The 21,239-nt window shown below is 41.5% G+C and overlaps 1 protein-coding gene across 20 annotated transcripts in view; it reads left to right on the top strand.

Annotated features, from left to right (window-relative positions):
• The window catches only part of NRXN3 (neurexin 3), a 1,528,419-nt gene that overhangs the window by 505,149 nt on the left and 1,002,031 nt on the right, over positions 1–21,239 (top strand). For all 20 annotated transcript variants that reach the window (XM_049113340.1, XM_049113345.1, XM_025442408.3 and 17 more), the window contains 2 exons: positions 60–498; positions 4,614–4,997. In XM_049113340.1, the coding sequence (XP_048969297.1) occupies positions 60–498; positions 4,614–4,997 (823 nt within the window). The remainder of the gene's footprint in view (positions 1–59; positions 499–4,613; positions 4,998–21,239) is intronic.

Here is a 21,239-nt window from a genome sequence, read left to right on the forward strand (position 1 = left end):
CAATGACTGGTAACTGCTTTCAAGATTGATTCATATGGCACTTGTTTGGCTTTTGACAGGTTGTTTATAAGAATAATGACATCCGTCTGGAGCTGTCTCGCCTGGCCCGGATCGGGGATACCAAGATGAAAATCTATGGTGAAGTTGTATTCAAGTGTGAGAATGTGGCCACCCTGGACCCCATCAACTTCGAGACCCCAGAGGCATATATCAGTTTGCCCAAGTGGAACACCAAACGCATGGGTTCCATCTCCTTTGACTTCCGCACCACTGAGCCCAATGGCCTGATCCTATTCACTCATGGCAAGCCCCAAGAGAGGAAGGATGCTCGGAGCCAGAAGAACACCAAGGTGGATTTCTTTGCTGTAGAACTCCTCGATGGCAACTTGTACCTACTGCTTGACATGGGCTCAGGCACCATCAAAGTGAAGGCCACTCAGAAGAAAGCCAATGATGGGGAATGGTACCATGTGGACATTCAGCGAGATGGCAGATCAGGTAGGAAAAGGCACGGCTGTGATTGAGAAGAGAGAGGAAAGCTGCAGCCTTTCAGTCTGTTTCCCAGCTTTATATTTTTCTTATTTTAGTGTTGGCACTTGCATGCATGTTTGACTCTTTGCTGTTCTCTTTAATGGTTGTTGTAAGATTATGTTTCTGAACAAGATATTTGTCTTGTCAATCGTTTATGGGGTCCTCCTCTCATGACTCGCGACACAGCTATCTCAGTAACAGCTCCAAGGCCCTGGAACCAAGTGTGGTTTTACAAGTAGAATTTCCACTGCTACCAGAGAGGCTGTCATGTCACTGGTGTGATTATTTTTTCCCTCCTTTTCCTCTTCTCTTTTTTCTCATCACCGTGGAAACCCAATGGTGACATCACAGATGCTGTGATTACTCTGTAGGATAAGCTTCACTATGTAAGAGTTTATGCAATGCTACACCCTTCAATAATTGGCAAGAGTCATGTTGCAGGGAGAAATTATGACAAGAAAGGAAAAGGCAAATTGATTTTTCCTGAAGTCATGTTCAATTTAAAGCCTTCCTTTGCTGTGAGAACCTATATTTCACTCTTTGCTCAGACCTCACTAACTCTCCCTTCCTCTTCATAACCTTTTACATTTGGTTTAAATGGCTTTGTTTGTTTCTGCAGCCACAGATCAAACAAGCTAGCCCCAGGCAGTACATAGCTACTGTGGAATAGTAACAGAGAGAGAGAGAGGGAAAGAGAGAGAGAGGGAGAGAGAGAAACCACACACACAAATAGAGTCTGGAGCTTTTGAATGCCTGAACAGTCTGCCTAGCTTTCTCTGGACCATGTGGCAATGAAGGTCACATTCTGTGCCATCAGGAAGGACATTTCACCTGGAGTGATAACTAGAGTATTTGGATTTCCAATTTCCTGATTCTCCATTTAGGTGGTGTTATACTCAAGAAGAAGGGTCTTGGTTGTATTTGCTGTATTTTAAAGGATTCTCTTTCCTGGGAAACACAAAAAGTCTTTCACTTGGACATTTTCGTGTAGGCGCAGTTGGCCAATAATAGAAAGCAATAGGTTCCCTCAAAAGGCTGCAGCCAGGAATGGCTCAGTTTTCAGGGGATGACTTTTCTGCATAATTCCACAGCCAGAGGGATGACAGAGATGAGCAATGTTGCCTTTAGGAGGAGCTGGATGGGTTCTGTGGAGAGGGCAGACGGGTGGCAGATTGCAGCCCTGGATGGTTTAGTGCCCAGCAGGATGCTTTATTGATCGTCTAAAATCTAATCAGAACCAAGAGGCTTCAAACTAAATGTGCTTGTTGAGTAAGAATGAACAGTTTTTGCTTTTTTAACAGAAAAAGACACAAAAAACCTAAATTCTCTGGAGGCCAAATTTTTTTCTTTCTCTTTCTAAATTTACCCATATAATGTCAGCAGGGGCAGTCAGAAAGCTATCCTAAAATTATAAGGGGAACACTTCTGTTGGTGTGAGGACCATGTGTTCTGGGTCTCTGGAGTTCCATTATGGTTGACGGGTGTCACGATCGGCTAACCTAGATCTGATGCAGCTTAAAGGTCACCTATCTGTCCCAGGCAGCCTAGAGCTCATGGAATTGCTGTATGTTTACTTCTGTTTATTCTCAGCACCTATTGCTTTTTCAAGTGGGGCAATTGTTTGTTAGAACCATCAGTGGACCCATCTTTGACAGGTATGTCTGGATTTCAGAAGCCTTGAATTTCATCTTTGGGATCTATAGCTTTGGCCAATCCTGATAAATTTGATCAGAGCTTATTGTAATTTCCTGAGTAAACAAATAATTGTCCCATGAAAGCAGCATAATAAATTTTAATATGATTCGTTAAACTTCATTTCTTCATGAGGGTATTTTGTGGTGTGTTTTGGTTCTGAACCTGTACCAGAAATGGATAGTTATATAAACATCTGCATATGCAAATATGGTTCCTCCTTCCCTCCTCATCCTGAAGAATGACATGGGAGAAGTATGGTGATCACTCCCCCAGTTGGGGAACTGATTCTTGAAACTTGACTAAGTACATGCAAAACAGTTGTGATCACACACTCCGAGGACAGATTTCCCTTGAGATGTATTTATGGCTCCAACATTGAAATCCTCCCTGGTGTTATCCTTATGTGGCAATAGCTGCTCCTCCAGGTTGGGGATCAAGCAGCTCTGTGGGCCTGTGGAGGGTAGAGAAAGCAAGCAGTGCAAGAGAAAAGGAGACACAAACCTCAGCTTCCTCATTTGTGAAATAGCACACCTGTTACCTCCCTCCCTCCCAAGACTGTTCTGAGGATCAAGTCCAGAAAAGCACATACTATGCTGGTCACTTAAAATGGTGACCAGGACATAATTATTGTCATGTAGGTTTCTAACATTTGAAAACCAAAAATGCAAAGCTGGTTTCTCTAGGGGAAAACTTCAAGGCTAGAGTAGGGGAAGCATGTTGCTGGCATAACCTGCCCAGAGGCCCCTAATGCTGGCTTTGTAATTTAGAGTGTACTTCACACTCTTGATCCTATTTGATCCTCTTGGCCCTTCAGGCCATCCCTTCCATAGCCCAGGGGATTGAGACTTAGGCAGAAGTGAAGGCTGCCTGATGGATGGCAAGACCAAGGTATCTTGGTACCAATAAAGCACTTTAGGAATACTAAATAAATTTTAAAATTTCTAGCATGATGTTTAGATATCGCCTTGGTTTTACAGTTTCCTTGATTTTATAGCTTAACAAATGGACTGTAAAGTGGCTCAGGGGTTGGCCTAGGGTCAGAAGGCCATTTAAGACTAGCATCCCAGTCCCAAGTTCCCAGGCCAGACTCTAGGTTTGCACAGTCTCATTGATGGGTCCATGACTCTACCAGGCTCTGCTGAGCTTGGTCTGCCTTTCTGATCCCGTCTCCTGCCTGTCCCTCTTGCCTGCCCACTCTAGCCACACTCTGGCTCACCCCAGGACCCCTTTTTTTTAAATAATAAATTTATTTTTTATTGGTGTTCAATTTGCCAACATACAGAATAACACTCAGTGCTCATCCCATCAAGTGCCCCCCTCAGTGCCCACCACCCATTACCCCAGGACCTTTATAGGTGCCATTCCCCCTACCTGGCATATTCTTCCCCCTGACTTGGCATGATTGGGTCCTTTACAACATTGTGGTTTTAGCATACCTGTCACCTACCTGGAGAGGCCTTCACGGACAGTACATTCTAAAGTAGAGCCCACAGGTTGCTGCCACAGCACCCAATTTTACTCTTTTCCTAGTGCCTACCAATACTTAATTTCTCTTATTTATTGAGTCATTTGTTTGTTTTCTGCCTCTCTGCTCTGGAGTATCAGTGCCACAAGAGCAGAGGCGTACCTGTCAAGCTCATCTCTGTCTACAAGCATACCAGAAATACAATGGGTGTGCAGTATATATTTGTTAAATGAATAAACAAACATGTTCTATAAATTTTCCAAGGCAATGCTCCAGATATTCACTGGGAGGGCTGGTAGTAGCTAATGCCAGCGTAGAAGGTATTAGTGCATGGCAGCGGCGGTGGGGGGAGGGGGGTTCCACTCTTTTGGGTGTGATGTGAATGATGAAGACCCAAGCAAGCAGAGCCCTTACTCTGTCCCAAACCCCGAGGAGCACTTTATATATGTGAAGTTATTTAATTATCACACCAGTCCATGAAGTGGGGACAGCTATCTTCCCATTTCCAGATGAGGACATTGGGGCCCTGGCAGGTGCAATCAGTTCTTCAGGGCTACATAGCTAGGACCTGGTAGAGCCAAGATTTATTAAACACAGGCAGCACCTATGCTGCTCTCAAGCTGTTTGGTACATGACCTTCCAGCCGAGACTCTGTAGAGAACAGATATCACATTAGGTGTTGGTTCACTGAGATGGTCCTGGATCCTCCTATCAGTGAGAGTGTCTTACCCGCAAGGACTGGAACCAGATGGCCTAACATTTTCCTTTCTACTGTCTTGAAGCGTTTGACTCCCCTGCTTGCATTGTTCTCACCTGACCAGGCACCACTAGTCTCTGAACTCACCTCATTTGGTTCATCAACTGGCAGCCTCACCTGTGATGAGGGCTGTGCGCTCACTCTGCTTCCATCCTTCCCTCCCAGGTACCATATCAGTGAACAGCAGGCGCACGCCATTCACCGCCAGCGGGGAGAGCGAGATCCTGGACCTGGAGGGGGACATGTACCTGGGCGGGCTGCCTGAGAACCGAGCTGGCCTCATCCTCCCCACAGAGCTCTGGACTGCCATGCTCAACTACGGCTACGTGGGCTGCATCCGTGACCTGTTCATCGACGGGCGCAGCAAGAACATCCGGCAGCTGGCGGAGATGCAGAACGCAGCAGGCGTCAAGTCCTCCTGTTCACGGATGAGCGCCAAGCAGTGCGACAGCTACCCCTGCAAGAACAACGCTGTGTGCAAGGACGGCTGGAACCGCTTCATCTGTGACTGCACAGGCACCGGGCACTGGGGAAGGACCTGTGAGAGGGGTGAGCTGGCCCCCGTGGGTGGCATGCAGAGTCCCTGGGGGTGCGTGCTGTGTGATAGCTGTGTCCCCTACATAGACCTATACCCCTGCTTTCTCTCTTCTACAGAAACATTTCCTTCTGCTCCCTGCTTTCCAGATTATACCCTTTCTGGTTCCGGATGCATGAATTTGTTTTACCAGGATTGGATCCCAGAAAGGGCAAACTTTAGGATATTACCCTTAGGGATATTATATATATACATATATATATTACCTTTAGGATATATAATATAGAATATTACCTTTAGGATAAATATTACCAAGATCATGATACTTTTTCAATCAAGTATGATACATTGTCCATCCAGAGTGGGTGAATACTTCCCTTTTGGGTTTCTGTGTGGGCTAACAAACTGGTTGTTTTCATTTATTCATTTAACTCAGGCTGTTTGGAGCTTTCTATATGCTAGCTCTTGGATTAGGCTTTTAAAATACAGGACTTGGGCTGCCTGGGTAGGTCAGTCGCTTAAATGTCTGCCTTCAGCTGAGCTCATGATCCTGGGGTCCTGGGATCAAGCCCCATATCAGGTTCCCTGCTCAGAGGGGAGCCTGCTTTTTCCTCTCCTGCCTGCTGCTCCTGCTGCTTGTGCTCTCTCTCTCTCTCTCTGACAAATAAATAAATAAAATCTTTTAAAAAAATGAAAATATACAAGGTAGACTCAGGCATGTTCTTATGGAGCTGTTGCCTGGTGGAATATTTAGTCATTAAATAAATAATTACAAACATGATGAGGTTTTTAAGAGGCAGTGTGATGTATTGGTTAAGAATATGAACTCTGGAGCTAGGCTGCTTGAGAAATCTGACCCTTAAGGAGTGATGTGACCTTTATCAAGATAATCAATATCTTGATTACCCTCACTTGATTTCCTCATCTGTAAAATAGGGATAATCAGGTACCTACCTCAGAAGGAATTGGTGATGATGTAAGGAGTTAGTAGGTTCCCAGACAACAACTCAATAAATGTTAGTGATTGCTACAGTTTTAGTTATTGTCATAAACATCATTAGAGGGAAAACAAGTTTGGGGGGCCTCTGAAGGGGGACTCCATATACTGTAGAGGTTCATAGAAAGCTGCTACCAGGAATATGCAATCTGAGTCTTGAAACAGAAGTAGGAATTAGTTTGGCAAAGAAGTTGGAGGAAAGGATGTGTCTTAGAAAAGAAAGAATGTGTCAAGGGACAGAGAGATAAGAAACCATGGCACAGTTGGGGAACTGAATGAAGTCCAGAAAGAACTCTAGTGTGGTGTAAGGTGGGGGGAAGGGCATGAGAGGTGGCTAAGGGTGGAGGGGAGTGAACAGGTCAGGATGCTGGCCTTTCCATTCACTGCACTAGCATCTTACAACAGCACTGAATTTACAGTTTGGGTGAAAGGCAGACATAAAGGTAAAAAAAGTAGCATCAAGACAGAAAGATTCTGGTCTATAAGCTATGTCCAATTCCAGGTTGGTTTAGTCTTTTATATGCCAAGTTTACAGACTTCAAGCTGGCTGTCCATAGGTTGTCAGCCTCTATTTTATATGACAGGATAATTTACATAGATATCAAGTGTTTGCTGAGGGCATAGCTGTAGGGCTTTAAAGATACTGAATATGCAACAGACATAATTCTTGCTCTCAAGAAGTCTATCATTTCTTTATCTGAGGGGTTGAGACGTCAGTAATAAAATGCATGCAAGGCAGGAGCATGAACAGTAATAAAATGATACAAGGCAGCAGCATGAGCACTGTTGGTGGACCAGACCGGAAGGACATGGAGATTCAAGGAAGAAAATACTTTCTTGAGGAAGGACCTGCAAGATCTTATCCCTAAAAGACTACCAGTGGCCAGAATTATCCAATATGAGAAGTCTGAGGATGAGGAGGAGTCCTGAAACAAGCCAGGAACAGTGGCCGGATGACCAAGCAAAGATGTTTTCAAGGATTGGTTTTTGTGAGATCAAATGTATAATTAGTTAAGGGGTGTTTCAGGAGAACTGCAGAGCTTTTTTACAGCTGGATCAAAAACAGAGCACAGAACATTGGGGCGAAGGAGGAACATAGAACTTTCTTGGAGCTCATGGAATGTAAATTCAGAGTCACTGAATTTTCAAAGCTGCAGAATAGGAGCTAAGGTGAGGAAGTAGCCATCTGGAACACAAGTGGGCCACATGGAGCTGGTTAGTCTGTCAAGCTTCTAGACTTTTTCCAAATGTCTTTGTAGGGTAGACTACCCTGGTACTGGTTTGAGGAAATAGAGCCTTTGACCTCTGAGATGAGAGAAACAGTTTTGGTGTAAGCCATACTTTATAGATCTTCCACTACCTTTGAAGTAGTATAAGAACCAAAGATCACATCAACCCTCTCACTTCTTCCCCTTGGGTCTCTTCCTGACTCATAGGCCTTGAGACTCTGAAGATAGGCAGCAATGACTGTTAGCCATCTGTGCACGGTGTCTCTGAGCTCACCTAGTCCAAGGGCAGATCAATGGGAGTTGGTCCAAGATTTGCCAAGTACACTGAAAGTCACTGCACCTTTTATGTTGTCACTTCTGACTGGTCATTAAAAGGCAGCTGATTGGGGATATATGAGGGACAATTATTCCTAGTACAGTGCAGCCAACTCATCCATTCTGGCCAAATGAGAAGGAACATAGCAAATTTAAGACATTTGATCTATACATCACTCAAATCCCAGACGGTTCAACTGATTGTTTTGTTCCCCTGCTAATTGTTTTTTGGCTCTGTATTGTTTCTGACACCATGTTCAGAATGAATCACTGGAGTGTAAAAATGATAGGACTCCACTTACTAGCAGAGAAAAGAGAGTTTCCCAATGACATTGTTTTTCTTTATGGAAACTGATTTCTCAGTGGAGATACTTTGGGTATCTTTTATTCATTTTTTTGTACATGATGCAGGCATTTATTGAAACCCTAGTATGTTACAGGCACTGTGTTAGATGCTGGAAATGCTAAACCAATGCATTTTGATGAAGGAATGTATAGTCCTTCCAGGAAAACAACAGGAAATGTGCTAACATGTGGTATATATCTATAGGGGAACAGTAGGGCAAACAAATGGGAGAACCCATATCTATGTAGGGGAATAATGGTTGGGACAGGGGACTTGAGGTTTCTTGGGTTGTCTTGTCTCCTATTTCTAGCAAAACTCTGACCTCTCTCTACCTCTGACCTTTTAAAGGGACTTTTAAAGAATGGTGAAGGAAAGGACTTTTAAAGAATGGTGAAGGAAAAATATTTGTTAAAATCCTTTATGTAAGGAGCATGATCCCCTTGGGATCCAGGAATGCTGCTCCATCCACCATAACCCCATCAACCTGGGCACTCAGTTTACTATTTTCTCTGATTTTGTTCTATAAATATTAACCCTAAACTTAGAAATGATCATTTGCACTAAATGCAATAAGATTAAGACAATTTCTAAGGTAGTGTGTCCCATCCAGCCCAACCTATGTCTTATACTTGGACTTTGTAGTGGGGTTGGTCCCTTGGTATCCCTGGTCCCACAACAAGAATGGTAGGATTAGAGAAGCATTTGTTTATATAAAACAAAGAAAGCATAGGCGGGATGCTAAAACTGGTATTCAGAGGAAGTAGAGTTGGGGATAGCCCAGGTAACATACCAGATCAAAAGAGTACAAGAACTCAAGCAAAGTGACCAAGATCAGTCTTTGGGGCAACTCCCAGATCAAATCTGTCTACCAGACACAACGGAATAATGCAAGGGACCTAGGAAATATATGAATATATGAGATTAAAGTTAATTTGCAGGAGTGTCTTTCTCTTATAGTAAAAATGGTTGACTCTTACTTGTACCCTCATGAGAGTACTTCTACTGCCTGTGAAGATAGCAATGGTAAAACCTGACATTTAATAACTGGCTGGATGTTGCATTTAGATTGTTTCAGGATGATCTGATACTATTCTAAGAAGATGTAGATATATTTTTGCATCCCAATTGTTCAGCTGTAGCTATTTTGGATTTTTTATTCATAGTGATGTGGGAGATGTCTGTCTCCATGGCCTAAAAAGCAAAGGCCCATTTTAGCTGTTTAATGCCATTCAGTTTGGTTGAAATACTACAGTTTGGTCTGATGGAAGACCATTTGCCCTCCTATTGTGAAGTCCTATTGTACAGAGGAGGCATTTTAGCTTGTCTGTCTTAAGATCAGTTGACATGGAACAACCAAGGCACCTTCTTGTCAGTTTGGCCAGACTTTTTCGTTCTATTGGTGGGAGCCAAGCATCAATAGCCAAGACTATGATTTGATTTGTTTGTGGACCATCAAGCTTCAATTTAATGAGGCCACTGAAGATTCTATCCTCTCTCCTGGATGGCTTTTATTGAATGTATGCCATCTTTTATTTAGCAGGCAAGAAAGTAGGATTCAGCACAAGTCCATTCCTATGGCAAGAACAATGACCTACAGTACAATACTTACAGTTGGGGTGGCCTCATGGTTATTGGTATGAATTTTAGGGTCAGATAGACCTGTTTTCTGTGCTGGTTCTGACACTTACTAGCCAGGTGATGTACAACCGATTTCTCTCTTATTTCTTTTAAGCCTCAGGTTTCTTATCTTTAAAATGGGGACACTAATATTTTCTGGGTAAGGTCCTTTTGGTTGCAAGCTACAGAATTGACTGTGCCTAATAGAGTCAAGGAAGGGGATTTACTGAATGATTACCTAGAAAAGTACTGATCAAATGAAGATTCACTAAGTACATTTTTAAAAGGGAAGCAGGAGAGCTCTGGGAATCCCAAGGCACTGCAATTGAAGTGATTCATCTCTCCTGACCTCCAGATTCTGAATTTTTCTATCTAGCAGTTACATTTTTGCAAAAAAAAGAAACTGGCCCAATTTTGTTTGTCTGTCTTTCCTTCCATGAATCAGCTCTGTCCAGATGGGTGGTCACCCAGCATACATATGAAGGATCATCCAGATGTGCACATACGTGTGTGTGTGTGTGTGTGTGTGTGTGTGTAAATAAAATGTTACTGAATCATTTTCTTAGTGCTCTTTCTTGGCTAAGCTCAGCATAGCCTGACCAATAAGGCCATATCCTGTTATAGATATCCAGCCATGTGGAACTGTTTCCATCTGATAAAGGAAAATATTTCCTGGAATTGTGGAAACTGGGTGCCTTTGAGAATATTAATTTTGCACAACCAAGAGAATGTGATGAGAGGGTAAATCTGCTCTTCTCACTGGTTCCTGGGATTCCATTCATTTGATATAAACACCAGCTGAAAACCAAGAATACAGATATTTTGAGTTTTCTCAAGTGACTCTTGTTCCAATAGGAAAAGAGTGCAGACAGCAGCTGCTCCCCTTCCAGCTCAGGGACTTCCCTTTCAGTCAACCCTCTGAATGCTGCTATGTGCTCCTGGCATAGCAGCAGCACCTTCTGGCTAGGAACCTTATGCCACCTTTCAATGAGACAGGAATGTGTCATTTGGATGCCACAAGGAAATTATGGCATCAGAAATAGTAGAGTTGGTAGGTACTGTTGAAGTTTTCTGTACCTAATCCTTGTTTCAGTAGGTGAGGCATTGGAAACATCACTTTAATTTGGAGTAGTTGTAGAATGATTAAAATTCATGATTCCTGACTCTTAATCTATTGCACTTTCTATTACATTGAACAGCCTTTCCATCCCAACCTCTGAGACAGGTTAGGTTGTAAGGCCCTTGAGGGAAAAACAATGCATTAAATGCCTCTATTGCCCCCTAGTCTTGAGTACTGTTCTGTACACATACTATGTGGTCATTAAATGTTGGAAGGCCCCAATCCTCAGTCCTGGGTCTCCTGTTAGTCTGCACACTCCCCTTGGTGTCCTTATCCAATGCCATGGTGTTGAAGGTCATTTATATGTTAGTAACTCCCAAATCCATGATATCTAGCCTGGAATTCCCTGCAATCCCATATTTCCATATCCAGTTGTCTACTTGAGATATCCATTTAGATTCTGTTAGGTAACTTTTTTTTTTTTTTTTAGTTTTTTTTTTTTTTTTTTTTTTTTTTTTTAGTTTTTCCCATTTCAGTAAATGGCATACCATTATCTTTGGCATTCTCATTGATTTTTCTCCCATCTCATTAAATCTCTCTCAGCAACTTCCTGTTAACTCCTTATTAAGTTCCATTCCCATTTATTCACCTCTCTCCATCTCTACCATGATCATCTTAAGTCAGTCTACTCTGATATCTTTTTTAGAGACAACTAGATAGCATGTCATATGATTATGGAAAGTTCAAAATTATTTTGTGCCTTTTTTAGAGTATTAAAGTTGTATTATTAAAATGTTTACATATTCAACACATTTCTACCATAAGTAGCTTTAGTTTCCCCAAATTGTAGGAAATGAAGCTATGATTCATTTGCCTTTGGAAATACCTTCAACATTATCATAGCGATTTGACAAGTAGGTATCTATCTTTTCTCTGTACCAGGTGTGCCAAGCTAAGTTGTGAGGCTGCAAATTTATAAAAGACATCGTTTCTGTTCTTGATGAACTCAAAGTCTAGTGAAGGTGATGGAGATGTAGTCTGCAAATTATAATTCATTCTTCTAGAGGTAGTAATTCAGGGCACAATCATAAGGAAGAAAGAGATAGCAATTAGAAATCAAAATATGTTTAGCACAATATATCACTTTGTAACCGGTTCTGAATCCACTGGGGTCTACTCAGATTGACTCACTGGTGTAGGAATAAAAGAAACCCCGGCTTCCAAGGTCAAATACAATAGTGCTGGGCTCTTTTATAGGTTCCAGTGCCATTGAGGATCCACCCCCATTACCCAGGGATACCCTTTATTTCGATATGTGACCTTGAGATTCTTACTTGGATATTCTGGCTTCTCTGTTCTGCAAAAATAAAATGAGGCAGTTGAGTTTCATGCTCTCTCAGGGCCCTTTCAATTCTAAAACTCTATGATTCTCAAATGTCATCTGCTTGGCAGTGTCTTTCCTTATCCTGAGGAGAGGGGTAAAGGTGAGTGAAGGGCAGGGTAGGAATGCAAGTCCTTGTTCTTTACAGGCTGCAGATGTCTGAATTAGGAGACTGGTTTAGTTATATCAGCACTGCAGTGAAGTACTCCGATTCCTTCATCTATGAAAATTAATATCTTGGTGTGCCGGGAATACTTCAGGCCCCTGATACATAAGTTTTAATTGATAGATTCATGAATAGAACCTTGGATTTGTTAAGAACGTTAAAAGACTATCATCTTTTCAGTAAAGTTTTTACCCTTTTGATGGATAATGACATGCATCAGAGAAAGGGACTTTTAAAGAAATAATACCATTCATCAACTTCAACCAGCATGTCCTCACCTTATTTGTTGGTGCTTGGGTCAAACAGCTGTATCTCTAGTGGCCACCATAGCAGCAAGAAGATTTAGCCCTTTCTTTTTCCTCTTTTTGTTTTCTGAGTTCCCCTTCCTACAGGCTCAAGATTGTATGATCTCGGGAAATTGTCCCATAGTCCCTGAGCCCTACCTAAGTGTTGTTTCACCAGGTTAGGGTTCAAGATACTCCTGATCACAGAGATTCCTGTAACTTTGAAGAGTTAGAGAAGATTCTAGCTGTTTTGGAGTCTTGAAACTCAAGGATCTCTGAAGGACAGGCTGATGACTTTTTACATCTTTGAAAAACCTACAGCTAGGCCTGTGTTCAGCTGGAGAATGTGAGGGTCAGAACTTTGGGGCAGCACGTGACAGCTGTTTAGAACATTTCATGCCTGCTGTGGGCTGTGGTCCTGTCAAATGCAGGGACATGGTGGCCATTTATATTGCTGCTCTGTACCTTTATTACTGCCTTTGCTAAAAGCTTCTTAACTGCCAGCCGACATCTGCCCATTATGGATGCAATAAATTGAGATGCTGCTGAATTATGAGAAACAAATGCTTTAAAATGCACACAATGGGATTATCACAGCCTTTTCTAGTGTCTCTGGCTTTGTGTGTCTTTTCACAGGTAGATGAATCCTTCCTTGCTCCAGTCTGGATTAGAGGAAAGGAAAGTTAAGAGATCTACTATTTATTGAGAGAAATTATGTGCCTGCTCTATGTTAAGTTCTTAATATACACTGGGCCATTTAACCCTCACATCTTCTCTGCAGGTTGCATATTATTATCCTCATTTTCTGGATGAAGAAATTAAGGGCTTGATTCATTCATTCCAAAGCACCTATTGAGCATTATGTGCCAGAGGCTGCATTGAGCCTTCAGGATACAAAAGCATTAATTGTGTCCTTCTTCATAAACATACCAATAAATTCTGATATCTGAAGAAGGTGGAACATAAATGCAACATCACAAATTGGGTGACACTGGAGCTGAGGCTTGGTAGCGTAGCAGGACTCTTTCAGGGAGGCCAGGCAGGTGAAAGTATTCCAGGCAGAGAGAGCAGATATGCAAAGATGACTTTAGTAAAAAGGAAGCTTTCCTCATGGATGGAATCCATGGGGAGTGAAAAGAATTTGAGAGGACATTTTAGAAGGTGTGGCTGGAGGGGTGGCACAAGTTGTGAAGCACCTTGTTTTCTCTCCCAACAAATTTGGACCTTATCTTATAGAAGGCATGCCATTTTTTAGCAGTGTGATAATAGGATGGGATGTGGGAGACAGGAGCCTGATCACAGAGACTCCTGTAACTTTGAAGAGTTAGAGAAGATTCTAGCTGTTTTGGAGTCTTGAAACTCAAGGATCTCTGAAGGACAGGCTGATGACTTTTTACATCTTTGAAAAACCTACAGCTAGGCCTGTGTTCAGCTGGAGAATGTGAGGGTCAGAACTTTGGGGCAGCACGTGACAGCTGTTTAGAACATTTCATGCCTGCTGTGGGCTGTGGTCCTGTCAAATGCAGGGACATGGTGGCCATTTATATTAGTTCTGTTTGTATTTTCATTAACTCAGGAATAAGAATTAAGAGCCCTAAGTGAGGTAGAGAGAATGGAGGTTGAGTTTTGGGGACACATCCAATAGATATTTAAGGGGCATTGTCAATGGAACTTAATTGTACAACAGCTAAAGAGTGGCCAAGACTGGATAAGGACAAGGATTTGACCAGAGAAACTACTGTTTCTTCCCTGTTCTACTCATCTATCTTAAATTAGTTGGAGATTCTTGGGAGGAGTGGGGAGGATATAGTTTGGAGTCACCTACATGTGCTGGTCCCACTCTAAACATATGTGACTAACTCTCTCTGCCTCGGTTTCCATATTTACCACTGAGAGTATCTGCAGTGGCTTAATTTGCTTGTTGGGAGCCTCTGTTATAGAGTCAAAGTGTGTAATGTGGTTACAAACATAAGCCAATATGCCCCTTTTTGAATCTAGAGTTCAGCAGTTCAAGAATGAAAAAATTGTCTGGCTGGTTTTTTTTATCACATTTTTTTCTTGTGTTGTAGAAATAACCTACGTAAGATTTTTGTGTTTAGGCATAAGATACAGGCTAGAACTTAATAGTGGGAAGGAGGGTTGTGCCAGAAGGGAACATACCAAAGCATGCTTTTCTCCATACCTTAGACAGTTTGTACTTGGAACCAAGACATGATTCTGGTGTAATCCTAGATTTTGAAGAATTATACTACGATGATCTGTCATTGATAACTGTGATGATCTTGGCCAACCTCTGGCAAAGATCTGATAGAAAAACTAATTGTAGTTTCTTCGTCTTTTGTAAAAGTCTCCATATTTGAGATTAAGTCAAAAGATTCTTTCTTTAGAGATAGGAAAACCAGATTTTCAATTTTCCTGTATTCTGGTCTCTTAATTAAGACTTTACAGCAATGACAATACAGAGGATTGCCTATGTGTCTGTGTGTAGAGCACACGTGTATAGTTTCCTTCTGGTTTCCCAGATGATTCTCTATTTTATCATGGGTTATGTTTTAATTCGATTTGGGGTTTTTAAGGGCAGGAGACAGCAGACATGTAGCAATCATGAATAGAAGGCACAGACTCAAAGCCTGAAACTGAATTGCCCCAAAGAAAACCAGACAGTGTAAAGAGTCATAGATCTATTTATCTTGCTAGAGGTTCAGATGTTATCTGGCACAACCATCCTCATCCTAGTTTTTGGTTGAGGAAACTGGGGCCTTCTGGTAGGTAATGAATTGCTCAAAGGATAAAATATAGTGTTCTTAATCTCTTATTTCAGTTCCCTTTTGCTTGAATTTTTCAAAGAAATATGCACAGGCAGTATCTGTACATATTTTGTGCAGATACATGTTTATATCCTTAATAGCCTATTAAGCAGTAAAATCATGGCTAATAGGAAAAGCATTTGGTCACTCTCTACTAATTTAGTCTTACTGGTAAATTTTGTTTGAAATATTGACAACTGATTTAGAGAGAAGAAATGTTAGGAGAAAGACATATATTTCTCTCTCCTTCGTCCCTCCTCTCCTTTCCTTTTCCTTCCTTCCTTCCTTCCTTCCTTCCTTCCTTCCTTCCTTCCTTCCTTCCTTCCTTCCTTCCTTCCTTCCCTCCCCCATCCCATCTTGCCCTGTGAGCAACAAATAAATCCAGCCCAATAGAGAGGATATTGTAGGGACAAGTGCCTCTGGGATTTGGGGCTGGAAACCCTGGATATGAACAGCTCTTGGAAGGCCCCTATTGTGGGCTATTGGACCACCATTTCCCTGGCTAAAAGATGCAATCTTTCTTGGAGAAGATCATTTCATGCTTCTTAGCATGTTTAACCTTTACAGCAAGGCCTTCTCATCAAAATGGCAAACCCCAACAGAGCCTTCTGAGAGGCCAGTAAATCAGAAACCTTATGAAATCTGTGTGATTAGCATACTCTCCTTCTTTGTTTCCTCAGGGAAAGAAAGCCCGATGCCTTTCAGATTTCCATCTTCTCTGCAGGCCCCTTGTCTGCAGTTTCCTGCTGTTGCCCACTGGTATTTGAATATTGTTTTCCTACAGTTGCCCGCAGCCACATGCTAACACCAGCCAAGGGCAACACATTCTGTATCTCCATCAGTGACATTGTAAAAGAAAGATAACTGCTCTGATGTTTGCTTAGTTGAATTATTCCCACCCTTGAAGTCTTCCTCTCTGGGCTGAAGATAGTAGCTGGCTCTTAATGTCACTGCACGTAGTGGCAGGCTGTTGCTCACAGGGGCCTCATCTCCAGCTGGGTGTTTCTGCTCTCCTTGCCCCATTTCCAGTCTGTAAGGGAACTTCTTTCACAAACAACCTGACTTCTCCAGCCGCGGCAATGTGGAGCCTCCTTCTGTAGAGGTCTGCAAAGTCAGATCTATGTGGAATGCAGAAGTGGAAAGAAAAAAGATTGACAAATAAAAGTGCTGTCAGCTGTTCAGGTGATAAAAACATTTATAGGGGGTGGTGGTGGGGTGACTCTTACTAGCATTTATAGATTCATATTTACAGTTAGAAGGGACCTCTGAGGTTTTTGAGTCTAACTCAATATCTCTGATACATATACACCCTTGATGAAAATTCCTAAAATGTTCTGTGGACTCTGGGAACATTTACTCTGTTTCCATATGCTGTACTAAATGCTTAGCAGTGGGTAGCTTATTTAATCATTGTAATAACTGTAAGATAGGCTCTATTTTTATGCTCAGTTTACATCTGAGGAATGATAGGGTCAAGGATAGGTTAAAAAACCTGCACAAGGTTGTCTATTTCTCCTGGGCCCTCCACCCCCAAACCTACTCTTTTGTGATCAGTGATACTCTATCGCTCCCAGTGACAAAGGAGCTCACCTCCCATTTCATTTTTGGATAGCCATAAATATTCTAAAAATCTCCTTTTGCCATGAACCAAAGTTGCAATTCTTCTAATATCTTCCTTTTGATCTTGGCTCAGGCTTTGGGAACTCTGCAGGATTTATCCACTCAGTTGACATTTGTTCAGTACTCACTATGCCATGGACACCTGGGATATATAGACCTGATCAAACCTAAACCGTCTTCTACTATAGACCTTCAGTTATTTAAGAGGACTGTCATTTTCCACTGAAGTGTTGTCAGTCATCTCAGGATAGACATCAGTGCTTTCTTCCACCACTCCTGCCCTGTTGGGATTGTGAGTTCCTTCATAATCTAGTGGTCACTGAAGTGGCTGGAGGAAGGTGAGGAGGGGCTGTGCACTCACTAAATGGAAGCATGGTTTCCAGCACCAGGGAGCTATATGAACAGGGAAGCCCCTTAAGCAGCAGGCATATGTTATTAAAGCAATAGCCTAAATGATGATCAGACATTCTAACATCCTATGGACTATGGGCTTGCATGGTCAGTGGGATTCACTGATATATTTATGAGGAATGTATGCGTTTGCTAGTTTTTTAGCTTGAAAAAAAAAAAAAAACCTTTGGCTCACAATAGGCAGCATCACATTTACTGCCTAACTGTATTTCTCAAAATAGTTCTAGACTGAGTGGGTTAAAGCACATATTTCAAAGCAAAGCTGAATTTATTTTTGGCAATATGAACTTCTCAGGGTATCACTCAACAAGGAAACCATGTGTTTGCTAAGTATCAGCTAATAAAGAATCATTGAGTGCTAGAGCTGGTCACCGCCTTCAGAGTCATGTTCTGGTGCTGGCAATTTACAAAGAAAGAACCAAGGTTCAGAGTTATTATATAAGTTGTCCAGAGTCACACAGGCAGCCACAGTGGGGCTCCTAAGTCATGATTTTGAATCCTAGACTGGGACTCTTTATCCTAAGGCCACGTCAGGAGGTGCTCTTAGTACCTTTGGTATGGTCATCCTGCATAGATGACAATGAATGCTTGCATGGAGCAACACAGAACCTTTCTGCACAAGCTCAGTGGCTCCTTGTGATTTTTTTAAAACATGTAATAGTCCCTTTATTTATTGCAAATAAGCTAGGCAATTAATTCACAGTTAGCAACTTATGGCCTGGAAAATCTCATTACCCGAACCTTACATTATCAACACATCTGTTTAAAAAGAGATGCTTAAAGAAGTGGTCTGAATATCCAGATTCCTGATCATCTTCAAGAAGTGGGAAAAGCATTGAAAAGTACTTTTAGAGGGTGTTAGGTTGTTTTATGGTTATCAAAAACACTGAAATTCACACATCAAAGGGTCTAAAAAGGGAATTCACATTTCTTGAGTTCCTACTATGTGCCAGGTATGGTTTGGTATTTAGGTGAAGGTACAGGAGCTTTGGAGTCAGAGCTGGATATGAATCCCAATTCCATCACTGATAACTGTGACTTCTTGGGCATGTTTTTAACCTCTCTGAGGTTTCTGATCTATAACACAAGCCTTTTTGGGATTGATGAGAGGCTTAAATAAAATGATTATATAATTTAATATAAGCATGATACCTATAATTTTATACATATTCAATCTATAGAATAAACTTAAAGTATGTGGTATCATTAAGATTTTTAAGATAATTAAACCAAGGCCCAGAAAGATTAAATAACTTGCCCACAGTCATAAATACTAGGTAGGACTTTTTAAACCCAGTCTATCAAATTTTGTGTTATACCTTGTCATTCCTTAACATGGGAGGTCTTGGAGGTGGTGGGATCAGGTACTTAGAGAGGGAAAAAGAGGGTGAGAAGTACAGAGGGCCTTTTTGACTTATCTGCCAAGTGTATGTATTCTCAGCTTTAAGACTTTCAGTGCATGAACTTGAGGAATAAGCAGACAAGGAAGCTGCCCATTTGGAATGAATTCAGGATTTAGGGAAGCAATCAAGATCTTCCACATCCTCTTGCCCACTTTCTTGGTTCCTAAGTAAAGGTGAGGAACTCTAGTGTTTCATGGGGCTGGTCCAGAAAAGCTTGGAGTGGGAGCTCTGGACTGGGAAAACAGACTTTGTCCTGTTAGGATTCAACCAGTGTCACCACATACTCTAACTCACACCTACGTCCATATCCATGTGAGCATGCACACACACATGCACATATATACATACTCTTATTCTTCAGCCATGTAACTGGACCTTTCTACATTTTGTTTTGCTCGTCTGTTTCTTGTACTAGACTGTGAACCATCAAGCATGTACCAGTGCCAGGGATAGAAAAGGAGCTCAATCTGTGTTGTGGAAGGAAAAAGCCAAAGGATAGATGGAAGCCTAAATGAATGGTACTAACTCTAGGATTTACTTTACTGAAGTTAGAATTTTGGTTTATTATTCTGAGAAATTCAGAGAAACTTGGTGCCTGAACACCCCTCCTCTCTACCTCTCGACCTACATACAGGTTAGGATTTTCTGGTTGACAGAGGTGAGGATGTACCAAGAGAAGACTCAACTAGGAGTTCCCTTAGGCTGGGGCCTAGTTTACTGGCCCTGTTGCAGCAATTCCCATAACCTAGTATTAGCTGTAGAGAGGCAAGATTCAGTGTTGCTCAAAGTGTACAGGAGGGTAGGCATGGGAGGGATCAAATTGGGAAGGGGGCTTATGCATCCAGGGCAAGCATCTCTACCATTTGAAACAATGGGGCTGACCTTGTACCTCTCCTTGGTGAAAGGAGCCCCCATTGGGTCCCCTTTGCCTTTTATACTCCTTCCCCTTCTTTATATCTTTTCTTCATTATTTCTTCCACCTCAACCTTACACAATCCTTTCTTCCCTTCTCTCTCCATTTTTGGGGCATGATATGGTAATAATGTCTACCTTTGAATGGGCAGTTCCCTTGCAGAGGGATGAAACTGACCCTTGTTCATTCAGCATAATTGGCCTGGGGGCTGCCATAAAGTGGGGGCTACCAAAAGCTGCAAGGTGGTTGGTGCCTGGGGCCATCTAGGTAAATGGTAGAAAGGAAGAAAGGATGGCCTCAGGCCTCTGCAAGTATTTTGTCTAGCCTGAAGCCATCTTGTGAACCATGATAATTGAGAAAGTGTCTCACCAGTAGGGAACAATGATTCTCTGTAGAACCAGATGGCTAAAACAAAGGTGAGAATTCAGAATATTCTTGACATGGCTGCTGCAAAAGAGGCTCTCTCTGCCTGTTGTTCAGTTTGCCCCTTGGGCTTTCTGTAAAGGGAAATTGAAGTAATATGTCCTCAAGATGAAGCTGAATCAAATTCTCCATAAATTTTCTTTTCCTCTTTCTTTCTCCCTTCAGTCTTCTTACTTCTTTCTCACCTTTCTTTCACCTTCCTTCTTTTCTTTCTGCAATCTCTTTAAACACATTTTGTTTCCTTCCTATATGGAGAACGTTTGACCCATCCCATATTTTTTCACTACTGAGTTGCTTTGATGTGATTAATATAATAATATAATGAATTTTGACTTTGGTAGGACTGTTATTCTATCTTCATAAATTGCTATTTAATAAACCAGTCTCTAGATTAGAGCTCTGTTAGGAGTGTTTACCACTTTTGGGAAGACGCCTCCTAAAGAATTGTTCTCAGTGGTTTATTATCAACCTTCTAGGTCATGGATCTCCATTTTTTAAAAAAATGAACAGATTTTTATGATTAGAAAAGCAATGTATGTTATCTGTGGAAAATTGGAGTGTATGAAAATTTATTCAACTTTTATTTAGCCAATATTAATTGAGCACCTATTTCATGGCAGATAATAAAAGAAAAAAAAAAAAACCCCTAAAATCAAGCATAGTTATACCAGAGATGGTCATTGTTAACCTAGTGGTTTGCTTTATTCCAGTCCTTTGGGCAATTTATATATAAAATATATTTTGATGTCATTTAAAAAATAATTTTCTATCCTGACTTCATTCAATTAGAATGTCATAATATCTATTATATAATTTCATAATTATACCATAATTTCAACTTAGCTTTATATCACAACCTTTATCCCAAATCATAAGGAAAATCTTCAAAAATATGATTTTAAGTGACTTCACATTAGGTATATTTGCCAGCAATTGCCTCAATCATGTTGTTACTAAGCCACTCCAAAACTTACTGGCTTATGACAAGCAACATTTAAATTTTATGCTGACAGTTTTGGGTGGCTTTTTAAACTTTTAAACTGTAGAGCTTAAAAATGGCTGGACATAGTTGCAGGTTTTGATGGTCTCCACATTTTTCTTGGACACTGCCCAGGGAATATTATCTTGGAAAATGCCAGGGGGGTATAAGAGGGAGCATCTTAGTGCCTCCTGATATTTCTGTCTGCATCTGGCACATTGTCACTTCTGTCCATATTCCCTGGGTCAAAGCAAGTCATATGGCCAAGACCATCATGGAGTGAGTTTATACACCACACCCACTCC

Source organism: Canis lupus, chromosome 8, assembly GCF_003254725.2.
Source record: "Canis lupus dingo isolate Sandy chromosome 8, ASM325472v2, whole genome shotgun sequence".
NCBI lineage: Eukaryota > Metazoa > Chordata > Mammalia > Carnivora > Canidae > Canis > Canis lupus.